The sequence below is a fragment of the Mercenaria mercenaria genome, chromosome 10 (assembly GCF_021730395.1).
Source record: "Mercenaria mercenaria strain notata chromosome 10, MADL_Memer_1, whole genome shotgun sequence".
Lineage (NCBI taxonomy): Eukaryota > Metazoa > Mollusca > Bivalvia > Venerida > Veneridae > Mercenaria > Mercenaria mercenaria.
The window spans coordinates 81,581,876-81,597,987 of NC_069370.1; the positions used below are offsets into that span (position 1 = coordinate 81,581,876).

Sequence of the window (16,112 nt, forward strand, 5' to 3'; positions counted from 1 at the left end):
CAATGTAATTCTTTAACTATGAAAGAATAAATTTCTGTCAAGTTTTGCATACTTAGCATACATAATTCATAAAAAAAAACCTGTTACTTTTTACAACAAACAACTTATGTACAATATTTACAAGTAGGGCCCTTTATATTTACACAATAAACATATGAACTCAATAGTCACTGCATCTTTAACAAATGCCATGTTTCTATAGATTTCTGGTTGTACAATCCAGTATTTTAATACATGACATACATTTTCACGCATTTTGAATGTTTCTGGCTATCATATTGGAATCAATTTATTTAATAACATCTATATATGATCAGTCCATCTGATGCAACTCATTGTTGTCATTCATTATTATTTCTCATCTGCATTTGCACATCTCGTGCACATATCATATCATAATTGTTACTATATTTTAGCGTCTCAGGCTTAAGTTATTTTATCACACTATATTCCTTCACTTTATTTGTACTAAACCTTTCACCAGCTTTGAAGAACATAAGTATATATATAATTTCTCATATTTGTAATCTTTTATGGTATAGTACCTCTTGTCTTTTTCATTGACATGTCTCGTTTTCTTTGCTGCATTTATAAACATATTGCCCTAATTTCATCAACAGTAATTCTGGTTGTTAGTACAAACTTCATATTCTGTTTCTCGCTACAAGTCATATGGTGATTTAGGTCCTAAAATAAATTCTGAGCTTATTTTCACCCTTTTTATTCCACAAAACATGGTGTGGTCTTTTTTCTAACAATAAAATGTTACCATTCACATAACAGTAAATAAAATTATCATTCACATGAGAGTGAAAAAAATTACCATGTCTGATATTATTTATGTTTGAAGTACAACTGCTGAATGTTTAAACTTTTTATTATGAATTTCACAAAAATAAATTTCTATACCGATGTCTGATACAACAGAGGCTTAATGAAGTAGAGACCTGTGCACTTGATCTAACTTAATACTTGCTCCTATCATATCAAAGACTGGCTCACCATTATAACATTTTAAATCAGAATAAAAGTAACATACATTATAAAATTTAAAATGGCAAAAATTTGAACCTCAGATATTAAATGGCAAAAATTTGAACCTCAGATCTGCCCATTACAAATCCTATATGTAAATTATATAACAAAACAATATACAGTATTTATGAGTTATAAAAACAAGTGATTGTCAAGATACTGAAAAAGTACATGAACCTTTATTTACTTTCTAGATTCTGAAATCACATCTGATTTAAGAACTTTACAGAAGTTTCCTAAGAGTATATCTGGCACATCATCCAGATGGTACCATTGAGGAGGATGATTCTTATTCTCATGACTTAACAAGTATGTGTACTGGCCTTCATTGTCCACGGCTACTTCCACAATATGCTCACAGAGTATACCTAATTCTGGGAACTTGTGCTCTTGTCTCTTTCCTTCAGCTTCATCTAACCGGTACTTTAGGAAGTCCATTTTACTTTGTCTTTTTCTATCTTTATAGATTTCATTGTGCTCAATGTAGAAATCTTCAGCTAGATCCCTAACAGCTGACATGGTGTACCAGCGTGGTTCTGTTTCTCCTATTTTCACAAAGTAGTATGGCTTGCATTTGAGAATTTTAACAGCTACAATAGTCCCATATCTGTGTCCATGTTGAACCTCAACCTTGTCCTTGTTAGCTGATTTAGTTTCTGATGACTCTTCATCTTCTTCTGTCTGTGTGGCTGCAGATTTTGCCTCAGGTGTGCAACATTCATTTACAGATGGCTTGTCAAAGAATTTGTGCTGTGATGCCTGTAGAGGTCTTCGTCGCTTTTTGCCTTTTGCTGTTTTGTTCACATGGAACTCTCGTATAAGATTGGCAGGAATTTTACATGGAAGTTGCCATTTTGAAATTCCTGGAATTTTGAAACGAACTTTGTAATACAAGGTGCCTTTGGCTCGCGATGAAGAGATAATTTTGACAATTTCATCCTCTTTAAACGGCATGCAGTTGCCCTGTACACAGTCCTGGCAAACACGTTTGCTACTTCCTTGCTCTTGTTCTTGGAAGGTCACAGCCTTATTATTTGGTGACTGATTCTGGCAGATATTGTTTTGTTTTGTGTGCTCTGATTGTGTTTCTTTAGATGTTTTTAGTATGCCTTTTTTATGTGGGTGCTTTTGTTGATCTGTGGATAATTTTGTTTGCTGAGTGTGAATGTCTTTGTCATGAGATTGCTGTAATTTTGATAGTTTAGGCTGTTGCCCTGTTTGTGTTTTTGACTGGCTTTGCTGTTTGAACGTTGTTTGTTGTTTTGGTGCTGTTGGTTGTTGATGTTTTGGTACTTTTTGTTGTTGTTGGTTTGTTGTTATGTGCTGTTGTGGCTGTGTTGTTGGCTGCGGTTGAAGCTCTCGAGCTTTTACTGGCTGGGGCTGTACCTCATCCCTGTCTTCTGTATCGATGTCATCTAGAATTTCTTCTGGGTTCAGCTCATTTTGCTCATGCCCATCTTCCACAATTGGATTTGTTGGACGCTCAGCTGGGTCGTAATATGGTTTGAGTCTCTGGGCATTAACTAGTGATTTAACCTCCTTGTTTGTTATGCAATTTCTTAACCTGAAAGTGTTGTTTGGACAAATTTGCACAATATAATAAGGTCCTACCCATTTTCTATGCAACTTCGGTGCTTTACCTGCTGGTACCTTTGAGCAGAAGAGCCAAACTCTCTGTGCTGGTCTAAAGTCTGTTTCTTTGGCAGTCTTGTCATAGTGTTGTTTGTAGCGCTCTTGGGCCTTTTGTATGTTTTCCTTCGCAATTTTTCTGGCATCTTCAAGATTCTGTAAAATCCTACTTAAGAAAATTCTATGGTTTTGTGCAAGGTGCTCCTTTGGTATTAGTGATGTGTCGATAGGCATCTTCATCTCGCGACCAAACAGCATGAAGAATGGTGAGAATTCAGTTGACTGTGTTGCTGGCGTAGCTCTGTAGGCCATCATTATACCAGGCAACAGGTCTGGCCACTCATCCTGCTGGTCTTTAGTATAGGCTCTCAGAGCTTGCAAAATCACTGAATTCATCCGTTCTACAGCCCCATTCGTCTGAGGATGGTAAGAACTTGTGAGATGTCTAGTGATTTGAAAGAGCTCTGATAAAGCCTTGATGAGATTAGAGGTGAAGTTTCGTCCTCTGTCTGTGATAAGAACTCTAGGTGCGCCAAACCTGGTAATTATCTCCCTGTAGAATACAGCGGCTACCTCAGTTGCTTCCTGAGTTCTAAGAGGAAATGCCTCACACCATTTTGAGCAGCTATCTACCACGAGAAGAACATGTTTATACTTCTCTTTAGTTGTAGGTAGACCACTCAAAATGTCCATATGCCATCGATCAAGCACATCGTCCACTGGCTGTGGATGTAGGGGTGGTCTCCTTGCATGGAAGTTGCGCTTGGATTGCTGACACACCTCGCAGGATTTGACGTACTGCTGAATGTCCTGGTACATTGATGCCCAGTAATATTTATTTCGCAGTGCAGCGTATGTGCGGTCAAAACCTTGGTGTCCCCCTAAAACACAGTCGTGGAAGGAGCGTAGAATGTCATCCCGAAGTACCCTGGGTATGGCTACTTGTTTCACCAGTCGGTCCTCCTTTGGGGTATTCTTTCCTCGCTTGTGATAAAAATGTACAAGTACGCCTTTATCTAATTCAAAATTATATGCCTCTGCTACTAGTACTCTTGCTTTTTCAGGATCATCTGGTACCACATTTAGCAACTTGTACTGATACATATCTTCTAATTCTGGACAAGATCTTTGCAACCTAACAAGGTCTGGTAATTGTACTTCTGGTTCCTTTTTCTCTTGCAGACTGGCTATGACCTCTTCTTCTGTTTCGTTTTCATATATGAATGTTACCTCGGTACCAATTTTCTCTCTTGTTTCTGTCATCTGGAGAACTGTTTCTACATCTGGTGTTTGACCTGGCGTAGTCTCATAAGTTTGTCTGGACATGTAGTCTGCAGGGTTCTGCTTTCCAGGCTTGTGAATGATTTCAAATTTGTATCCTTGTAGTAACAGACTCCATCTGCCTAATCTACCTTGACAGTCTTTAATATTTTGCAAGTATTTGACTGATACATTGTCGGTAAAAACTGTAAATAATTGATTTGACAAATATTCTTTATAATGTTGAATTCCCTCTACAAGAGCTAAAGCTTCCTTTTCAGTTATATGCCATTTTAATTCGCTGCCACGTAATGCTCGTCCATTGTAAGCTATCGAATGCTCTTTGCCATCTTGTATTTGTGAAAGAATATATCCGATGGAATACTCACTCGCATCTATTGTCAAGTTAAATGGCAAATTCAAGTTTGGATATGCAAGGATTGGAGCTTCTGTCAATCTTTTCTTCAGAGTTTCAAATGCAGTTTGACATTCAGATGTCCACTTGAACTTTTGATCTTTTTTCATTAACCTGTTTAAAGGTGCAGCAATTTTGGCATACCCTTCAACAAACTTGCGATAAAAATTTGTCATTCCTAAGAAACTTTTCACTTGTTTAGCAGATGTGGGCCTTGAGACTTTTTGCAATTTTTCAATATTTTCAGGATTGACTTTAACTCCATCCTTGGAAACAATATGTCCTAAATATTTGATAGATTTTGTAGCAAAAGCACATTTTGCTGGGTGTAATTTTAGATTAGCACTTCTAAGATGGTCAAACAGTTCCTGTAAATGCTGCAGATGCTGGTCAAAAGTTTTTGAAAACAAAAGTACATCATCAACATAGATAAGAGCTACTTTAAAGTTCATACTTTTCAACACTTTGCACATAAGGGACTGAAAGGACAAACTTGAGTTTGATAGACCCATTGGCAATCTTTTGAAATTAAAAATTCCTCTGTGTGTAATAAAACTGGCCTTATGTTTGGTCTGCGGATCCAAAGGAACTTGAAAGAATCCGCTGCGTAAATCTACGGATGAAAATATTTTGGGTTCTGCATCTGCCAATGTATCAAAAACATCTGATAAATTTGGAATAGGGAATGATATTGGAAGTGTCTGTTCATTTAATTTCCTGAAATCCACACAGAACCTGTATTCATTTGAATTTCCCTTCTTTACAAGAACTACAGGAGCATGATAAGGAGATGAGGACTCCTCAATGATGTCTGCCTCTAACAATTCGTCAAGTTTTGTGTCAAGCTGCCTGCGCATTTCCGGTGACTGGCGATAAGGAGCACAACTAATGGGCCTTTCATCCTTTGTGTGTATAGTATGATAGTGTAAATTTGTTTCACCAAGATCCAAAATGTCCTTAGCAAATATGTCACTATTGCATCCCAAAAGATTATACAATTTTTGTTTTTGTTCCTCAGTAAGATCCGACTTTTCCAAATTTATGCCAAGTTCCTGAACAATTTTCTTGTAATATTCATTTGCATGAGGAGCACTGTTTTCAGTTGAGGCCAAATTTATATTTACATCCTGTTTTAACTCATGAACATTGAAGCTGTCCACCCTTAGTGCCTTTGCTACTGCAGTCTTAGGTTCCAAAAAGATGGGCAAAGAAGTTGGATTCATAAATCTATAGGTCCCTTTTGAATTCAAAATAGAGCATACTGTTTTGCCACCTGCCAAAGAATGTTTACTTGACAAATTCAAGGTGGGTTCCAGTAACAGAAGTGACTTGTCGGGAAATTTGGGGATATAGCTCTGGCAGAGCCCCTGTGATGCTGATCTGTTGGTTTGCCACGTCACGACAGAGTCCAGTGCAAATAAATACAATCCAATGTTTCTATGTTTTATTTAAGTAATAACAATTCTCAGCAATAACAGTCTGTGTATCACAATATTATAATCATAAATCCAATTACGTCTGTTGTAAAACTTTAAGGTTACGAATAAACTAATTTGAACAGTTCTTGCTTAAGGCTGACTAAGTTAAAGTCATTATTATGCCAACGTGGCTATGTTATGCCACTAGAACATTTTCATGTCTTAACTGTTCTGTTGCTAAAAATCAAGTCCCTTAACCTAAGAAAGATTTCATATTCTGAAAAATGATGTGAATAAATTGTCCAATCAGAAAAGTTGGGGCTGTCCCCTTTTTGATATATTAACCAATAAAATTTAACTTCAAGTAAAGCATGACAGATTAAGTAAAACATGACAGCTTTCTATAGCTTGTCTTAAACCCTTTTAGTATAAGCTGCCATCTCTAACAAAACAATAGAAGTGCTAAGATACTTTAGATTGTTCAGAAGCCAAACTGATTAACATTTGATTAAAGCCATATTTCTTAAAATATTCTACATTGTTGTCAAAATAGTTATATCTGCTTTCCAAACAAGATTAAGAAAATAAGGATTTCCTGTCTTAATCAGAATCTTGTAAAAATACCCACAATACCTTATTATTCAACAATACTGAAAATACAAAGTTTAACATCTAAAATATTAAATTAACAGTCTGGCCTTTACAATTACTTCAAAAAAACTTGGACCAGAAATTTCAGCTATCACACATTTCTATTGGTCAATAGACGTCGAGTGGAGACAGGATATATTCCATATCCTGCTAGTACATTTCAGATATGAATTTTGATTAAAAAAGAATAGCTGCCGCTTTGTTAATTTACAAAATATTAGATTATAGTATGTAAGTAAAGGGTAGTCAGCAAGATAAAATCGTTACACAGCTTGTTGGTGACAGGATACAGGATATACGCTGTCTCGAAAATCCATATCAGGATCGAGCTTCGCTCCTGCCTGATATGGATTTCCTCGACAGCGTATATCACGTATCCTGTCACCAACAAGCAGTGTAACTAATAATACTCAGGCAACAGGAATTGATTACACATTCTGTACAAGTAATATATCACTGAATGCATCTATGGCACATCTGTTTTAATAGTACAAGGCCTGCTTTTAAGACCCTAATTGTCTTGATTTTAGGTCTGTTTTCTTTTTAAATGTTTGTAGTGGCATAATTTTAAGACAAACTTTGAGAGGTTAAATCACCCTTGTTTTGTTCAGTTTTACCTTACATTTTAACAGCAAATCTAATATATTTCACATCTTTGGGCCCAAATAATTGTACATTTTCTCATCTCACCATTTTCCAAATTGCATGTTTTTGGGTGTGTTTTGTTCACAGGAGATAACTCCTGAGGCTATTAAAAAATGTATAACTATGTCCCTTTGCTTCTCAAAACGCTACATAATCAGAGCTAAGAAAGATTGGTCAGAATATATAAGAGAAATTATTCAAAAAAATTAAAAAGATTATCTAGTTGATAGCCAGACTAGTTTTGGGGAGTAATTTTTACCAAGATTAGTATACATGTTTTCACAAAGCAAACCTGTACCAGAAATGTTCTCAAGAAGGTTAAACAAGAGAGCCAGACTGTCACAAAATACGCCAGTCATTGAACTTGGCCTAATTCAACGGGCATAATCCAGGAGTGCCTAGGGTGATATGGTTGGTTATTGTACTTGGCCCAGATGTTATGCCCACAAACATTGTCAGCAAGTTTGGTGAAGATCGAATAAAAACTGTTCGACTGTGTGGACAAGGCTGAATTCGCAGTTTTTTTTAGTAATTCAAGGGCTATAATCCAAGAGAGCCTGGGTTGATTTGGCTGGCTGTCGAACCTGGCTGAGATATTATGCCCACAAACATTGTCAGCAAGTCTGGTGAAGATCTGATGAAAACTGTTCGACTTAGAGAGCGAACAAGACTAAACTCACAGTTTTTCGAGTAATTCAAGGGCCATAATCCAAGAATGCCTGGGGCAATTTGGCTGGTTATCAAACATGGCCAAGATATTATGCCCACAAACATTGTCAGCAAGTCTGTTTAAGATCGGATGAAAACTGTTGGACTCAGAGAGCGGACAAGGCTAAATTTGTTGTTTTTTAACTTTTAAGTAATTCAAGGGCCATAATCCAAGAGTGCCTTTATTAATACATGTACACTATTACCACTTCCTACACCTATTTAAACTAAAGTATGAAAACAATTATCATGCCATAACTTCTACGAATAAACATAATTTTCTAAAAGTAATATCTTTCTTTCTATGATTTGATGATGTTCAAATTTCAAGACGTCAACACTGTAAAATCATTTAATTTTGTGGGCATGAAATTTCGTGGTTTTGGTCAAAAAGGCAATTTCGTGGGAATATGAATTCGTGGATTTCAACTTTTTGAACATAAAATGAATGGGAATTTTACTTGTTCACTGGGATTAAATTTCGTGGATTGACTAAACCATGAAATCCACGAAAATTAGTCCCCCACGAATATAAATGATTTCACAGTTTCCATCGAATCCTTAATTCCGGAAAGACCTGAATTATCGGCCTGTCACCATGTAGTATAGCTGTATGATACCTGTATTGTCAGAATTATTTTCATGCATTTTCATGATGCATGTCGAGCCTTTAAAATACCTAAGATACTTCAGTGGTTTACCTTGTTTCGCAACAACTGGTGATTCTGGATCATCTGACCTTGCCCACAGTATATAGCAATGACTGGTGTTCAGAGAATCCTCACATCTCTCATATCCATCAGACAAAAACACACCCCTTTGCTGTCGCTCCGCCTCCAGATGGTTTCGCAGCCAATCGTTTTGCGAGGACCATGCAGCTGTCGTGTTAATTTTGAAATTGTCATCCTTGAAGGCGCAGAATGTGGGGTTCACGCATGTCACAACTGAAATTATAGTAAATCTTAGTTAAGAATTACTAATTAATCAAGTAGTTTGTAAATATTTATCAATTGCTATATGTTATCAGTGTTTCAGATACAGTTTGATTTGGAAACATGGAATGTACACATTTACTCTTCAGATAAATGAACAACTTCCTAACATATTACACTGGGAGTTTAGTTATGTGTCGTACATTATCATTTCTCCTTGATTATAACTTTAACATTTCATGAAAATTGGTAGGCTAGTACAACAACTTGATGGCCTTGCGGACTTCTAAACCAGGCAACTATTTCTTCAAGTACTCTCACAAAGAAGCAATTAATTAAAATAAGGACAGGAACTTCCTGGTATTTTTATATTTTAATTAAATACCACATCCTGCGGTTCTAACTGCGGTCAATCATTTTCTGATTCCTTTTGAATTTCACCGCATTTCTTTGTTTTTAGCGTGTGTTTACTGCGGAATTACTGACTAATTTAGATATTTCAAGGACTTCTAAGATTATACTGAGTAAATGGAACTTCCTTACAATTTTTATCAAGATGTTTAATCATATTCTGGTCAAGTAATGAATTTGTGCAAATCATTTACATTTATTTGTTTTTTCGTCAAGTGCCCAGTACTTTTTTGGATGTTCACTGGAGGTATTTTTAAAACTGGACTTTTCTATCCTCATTGCCCAAGAGATATTTTACAACAATAAGTATAAAATTCATTTAAATTATATACTTTGCCTTAGGAATGATATGAATATAAGAACTTATGGATTATATTTGTTAAAGAATTGCATTGACAGTTATATACATAGCCAAAATTCATTAGGAATGCATTTTTGTAAAATTTATATTATCTCCCTTTGAATTCTGAAGGTACACTCTGTTTTAAAACTTGCACTTGTGTTTAGACTGTTGAAATTATCCAAATATCTCACAACTACAAATGATCAATCTAAAAATTACATTGAAATCAAAAGAAATTGTCTGCTTCTTAAATACTTTCATATTAAAGGGACTGGCCACCAGATGGTTTGACAACAACAAAACAAAAATTTTTTTTTAGATATCTAGAAGTAAGTGCTGTATGTCTTAAGAAGGCTTTAAAACTTAATTACTGACGGAAACACACGAGAGTTTCCTGTTTTTATTACTTTTAGCAATGAAAATCAAAAAGCGGTCTCGATTAAATATCTATATTTTATAGACATTATTCTCTAATTCCGCTATAGTGCTATTGGTTATGACGACGGGAAAATGTCTTTATTACCGCAGCAGTCCACGGTTCGATTCCCGACATGGCCATCTTTTTGTCTTGATTTGGAATTTTTACAAGAGATCACAGAGTGATCTTTGCGCCCACCAATGTGCCATTTTTGAGTGTTCCAAATTTCAAGACTTACTGACTAACTCAAGGTCAAATTTCATTTCCATACACAACACTGTGCATGTGGTCCAAATTCGAAAGCTGTAGCTTGAGAAATGTGAAAGTAGGTCACTAGGTCAATCTTAAGGTCAAGGTTAATTTCGGTACACAAAACCATGCAAGTGGTCCAAATTTGAAGGCTGTAGCTTGAGAAATGTAAAAGTAGGTCACTAGGTCAAAATCAAGGTCAAATTCTATTTCGGAATACAAAACTAAGCATGTGGTCCAAATTTGAAGCCTGTACCTTCAAAAATGTGAAAATAGGTCACTAGGTCAATGTAAAGGTCAAAGTTCATTTCGGTACACAAAACTATGCATGTGGTCCAAATTTGAAGGCTATAGCTTGAGAAATGTAAAAGTAGGTCACTAGGTCAAATCAAGGTCAAATTTTATTTCAGAATACAAAACTATGCATGTGGTCCAAATTTGAAGCCTGTACCTTAAAAATGTGAAAGTAGGTCACTAGGTCAATGTAAAGGTCAAAGTTCATTTCGGTACACAAAACTATGCATGTGGTCCAAATTTGAAGGCTGTAGCTTGAGAAATGTAAAAATAGGTCACTAGGTCAAAATCAAGGTCAAATTCTATTTTGGCATACAAAACTATGCATGTGGTCCAAATTTGAAGCCTGTACCTTCCAAAATGTGAAAGAAGGTCACTAGGTCAATGTGAAGGTCAAAGTTTTTTTCGGTACACAAAACTATGCATGTGGTCAAAATTTGAAGGCTGTAGCTTGAGAAATGTGAAAGTAGGTCACTAGGTCAAAATCAATGTCAAATTTCATTTTGAAACACGGAACTATGCATATGGTCCAAATTTGACATCTGTACCTTCAAAAATGTGAAAGTAGGTCACTAGGTCAAAATCAAGGTCAAAGTTTTTTCCAGTGCACAAAACTATGAATGTGGTCCAAATTTGAAGGCTGTAGCTACAGAAATGTGAAAGTAGGTCACTAGGTCAAAATCAAGGTCAACCCATGTCAAGGTTCATCTTGCCACTTAAAAATATACATGTGGTCCAAATTTGAAGGCTGTAGCTACAGAAATGTGAAAGTAGGTCACTATGTCAAAATCAAGGTCAACTCATGTCAAGGTTCATCTTGCCACTCAAAAATATACATGTGGTCTAAATTTGAATGTTGTAGTTATTGACAAGAACATTTTAAAAGCTTTTCCCTGTATAAGTCTATATGAACCATGTGACCACCGGGGCGGGGCCATTTTTGACCCTAGGGGGATAATTTGAACAAACTTGGTAGACAACCACTAGATGATGCTACATTACAAGTATCAAAGCCCTAGGCTTTGTGGTTTGGACAAGAAGATTTTCAAAGTTTTTCCCTATATAAGTCTATGTAAACCATATGACCCCCAGGGCGGGGCCATAATTGACCCTAGGGGTATAATTTGAACAATCTTAGTTGAAGACCACTAGATGATGTCACATACAAAATATCAAAGCTCTAGGCCCTGTGGTTTTGGACAAGAGGTTATTCAAAGGTTTTCCCTATATAAGTCTATATAAACCATGTAACCCCCAGGGCGGGGCCATATTTGACCCTAGAGAAATAATTTGAATCATCTTGGTAGAGGACCACTAGATAATGCTTCAAACCCTAATATCAAAGCCCTAGGCTGTGGTTTTGGACTAGAAGGTTCTCAAAGCTTTTCCCTATATAAATCTATGTAAAATATAGAAATAAACAAAGGGCCATAACTCACTCATAAATTGTTGAACCAGTCTGATTTTCAGGGGGACACAACTAGGGTACCAATACATCATTCTGACAAAGTTTGGTCAAAATCCCCCCAGTAGTTTCTGAGGAGATGCAATAACGAGAAATTGTTAACGGACGGACGGACGGAATGACGGACGGACGGACCACAGACGCAGAGTGATTTTAATAGCCCACCATCTGATGATGGTGGGCTAAAAATGTTTTAGAAACAAAAACTCATATTCTAATATTCATACAGTCAACATCGTACTTGTGACCACCTCTATTAAGCGATTTTTGTATTAAACGACCAGTCAAAATCCCTCCCGAACGTTTTCAGTATATATATTCATTCCATTAAACGACTTTTTTATTAAACGACTAGCGACCACATTAATGTAGTCCCAACAGGTAAAATATACGACAAAGTATCTATTAAGCGACCGGGTACCAAAATTCTACCGGGCATTTCTTTATCTGTGTTATTAGCGGGTACGTTTTGCACGTGACTGAATGCAATTAACCTTTGTATCAGTCAAACTAACAAACGATCTAGTTATAATTTTCACGGTGTTTGGACTTGAAAAAGTGTTCACGATGTTAAAACAGATTTTAAAACCATACATGTATGTTCATAATAAATACAGTTACATTAACACTTACAAATAACTTTCCTTTTCATCTGACTGAAATTCATTAAGAGACCATTCCATTAAGAGACCACTTCTAAGCAGTCCCTTGGGTGGTCTCTTAATACAATGTTGACTGTAATATGACCAAACTTCAATTTGAAAGAAAGATTATTTTTAGCCAAATCTGGAGGTCAGTGCCTTTAAAGAAGGTAAAATCTACAGAAACCAGCTCCAATAACCTTGTCATTCTGGAGTCCATTACAAGCAAAAGTAAGTTCATATGGTGTCAAAGTGCACGAGTGTGATCCTTTACAATGTCTGACCTCAATTTGCCATCAATAAACTTTCAAAAAATGTCTATACTGTTGAAGATAACAGCTGACATAACTACAATGGTGATAATTTGATCTTTTGAGAACAATTAAAAAAAATTAAAATTGTGCAAGCAGTCAAATTGTTAGTCTGTGTGTGTATGTGTGTGTGTGTGTTCGAGTTTAACACCTTTTTCAAAACATTTTCAGTCATATAACAATGGTTGTTTTTTTTTAAATTGTGAATGGGTACAGTACCAGAAAAATTGTGAAAATTAGTGTCGTTTTTCTCAAAATTGTGAATTTTTCACCCTAATTAAATTGTGATTTTTTTAATACTTTAAGAATCAAAATGTTTAATGATTTAAATGATTCGTACCAGATTCGTACCTAAACACACTATGAATAAACGTTTTGTACCAAAACACCTTATGAATTAACGTTCAAGGGTGATGAACGTAACAATCTTGATCAATCAGCTTCTCCTTGCAAAAGTCAATAACAAACTTCTTTAAAGTTTTTCATTGCTTTTTTCTGATTTTCTACTATTTTTAGAGAATTTCACACCAATTGTGAAATGGTCCGGGAGACCCAACTTGAAAATTGTAAAAGACCATTAATTTTGCAATAATTGTGAACGGGTCCGATAATCAATACCACTTATGTAAGGAAAAAAATCACTGTATAAACAATGGTGTCTATTTGTAGCAGTGAGCTGAATGCCTAACTGAATTGCTGCCACACTGCTGGAATATCAAGCGTGACACTGACATGATACCCCACCCAGTCACAATATACTGACACTGGGCTGACCAGACCTAGCACTATCCTCATAATACTGAGCGCCAAATGAGAAAGCTGCTGTGGTGACATGCCTTATGTTGATTTGATTTAGTTGCTGAATACCTTAAGATTCATACCTAAAATATTTGCATCACTTTTTCGACCCTACGATGAGCTGTCATAATTCAACGTTTTAGATGATAATCATAGACTTAATCAGGTTGACATTAATCTTTCATGAATTCTTAGAAGAGAGAAAGTTCTACTACTACAATATCCAATATATTAAGGCGTTAATCATGAAAAATATACAAATTAAAAACAAATTACGCACTTCGATGATCACTGTACTAAGGAGCTTGATTTTGTCATAATCATTGAGCACCCATTAATTACACTTTGGTAAAAGCTTATAAATACCAGGGCAGCGCCACGAAGTGACCAGAAACTGCCAAGCTACTGAGTGAATAACTTCGATGAAAAATAATTAATACAATAAATTACCAAATACTATTAGGTTCTTGACTTCCTATCATAGTCTGAGTTCTTACTCAAAACATTGCGTTTTGTTTATAAGTTCCACCACGATAGGAACTCACATCTGATGGTATTTAGATAAAATCTTATGTATGGTATTCACCTCAGGCATTATTAAAATTTTGTTGTGAATCACCATACAACCAGATCCCATCCACGAATTTTGAGTGCTTGTCATCAGTTAAATTGAGATAGGTTGATTAGCAGTAATTATTTTATATTTTATCAATCATTTTTAAAATCATTTGTTTCAATCAGTCAGCAAGAAAGCCCATAGGAAAATTTATACTATATTTCATACACTGAACTAGGCCATGCACGCTACACTACTAATACCATTCTTTTTATGTCTTTGGTATGACGCGACCAAGGATATAACCCACGTCCTCCCACACTCGAAGTGGATGCTCTACCACTAGGCTACTGCGGTGGTCTGTCAAACTGTTAAGCACCCACTCTCCCCTCCTCTTAATTATTTCCGTATTTCGTAAAATTTTCTTTTTTCTTTATTGTTGTATAATCTGGATGTCAGTCCCTTAATGCTGCACTTTTATAAATATTAGTACCAATTACTATATTAATTAGAACTATTTTCATCTTATATCGGATGAAAACTATTATCTAGGGGTATACGCATTTAGGCACATTAATCTTTCAATAAATATATTTTTTTACACAGAGGCACCAATGTTGTTTGTTTTGCCTAAATATGATATCATATTTCAAAAGCCTATGTTGTTGAGAAAACTGACTATATTCTTTTGCGCATGAAGTGTCACTTGTACATAAAAAATAGTTCTGACTACATTTGTCAATAAAGCCTTTATCTTGCAAGCTGTTATCTGTAAAGATCGACTAGACACATGTTGATAGTCCTATGTTATGACGACTTTTTGATTGTTAAAATGATAAACAAAGTGCATAAAGAAATTATCCTTTCAGTTGAAACCTTTACAAATTAACATTAAATTTTATGACATGCCACTAATTTCTTATTTTGTAACCTATAACAAAGCTATTTAAATATTATTTGTTTGATACTGCTGGCGTATATCACTTTTCAACAGTGACTATCAAGTTTACTATGTGAATACTAAACAAAAGTCCCAACCTATTCTCATCCATCCGAAGTTTGTAGACTAGTAAACCAGGGTAAACCTCTAGCATGCGAGAAGGGTCCCAACCTAGAATGCATGTAAAAATTTCCACTCCTGCAGTAGGGGTTTCCAGAACAGGCTCAACCCCTGACACTGCTCTAAGTAGTACTTACCAAGTTATTTACAAGGGATCAAATCTCTGATGACTTTGTGGATAATCTTGCCAAGCGATCTAACTTTTGACCACTCCATGGACAGTCTCGCTGAGGGATCAAACTTGTGACCACTCAAATGGATAGTCATGCCAAGGGATCAAACTTGTGACCACTCCATGGACAGTCTCGCTGAGTGATCAAACTTGTGACCACTCCATGGACAGTCTTGCTGAGGGATCAAACTTGTGATCACTCCACGGACAGTCTTGCTGAGGGATCAAACTTGTGACCACTCAAATGGATAGTCTTGCCAAGGGATCAAACTTGTGACCACTCCATGGACAGTCTTGCCAAGACATCAAACTTGTGATCACTCCATGTACAGTCTTGCCAAGAGATCAAACTTGTGACCACTCCATGGACAGTCTTGCTGAGGGATCAAACTTGTGACCACTCCATGGATAGTCTTGCTGAGGAATCAAACTTGTGATCACTCCATGGACAGTCTTGCCAAGAGATCAAACTTGTGACCGATCAAACTTGTGACCACTCCATGGATAGTCTTGCTGGGGGATCATAATTTAGACCAATCAATGGATAGTCTTGCCAAGGGATCAAACTTGTGACCACTCCATGGACAGTCTTGCTGAGGGATCAAACTTTAGACCAATCAATGGATAGTCTTGCCAAGAGATCAAACATGTGACCACTCCATGGACAGTCTTGCTGAGGGATCAAACTTGGGATCACTCCA

At 36.1% G+C, this 16,112-nt stretch overlaps 1 protein-coding gene across 1 annotated transcript in view; it reads right to left on the reverse strand.

The window, feature by feature from the left end:
- The window catches only part of LOC123561043 (bone morphogenetic protein receptor type-2-like), a 97,798-nt gene that overhangs the window by 74,465 nt on the left and 7,221 nt on the right, over positions 1-16,112 (reverse strand). The window contains exon 2 of the mRNA XM_045353195.2: positions 8,463-8,705. Within this exon, the coding sequence (XP_045209130.2) occupies positions 8,463-8,705 (243 nt within the window). The remainder of the gene's footprint in view (positions 1-8,462; positions 8,706-16,112) is intronic.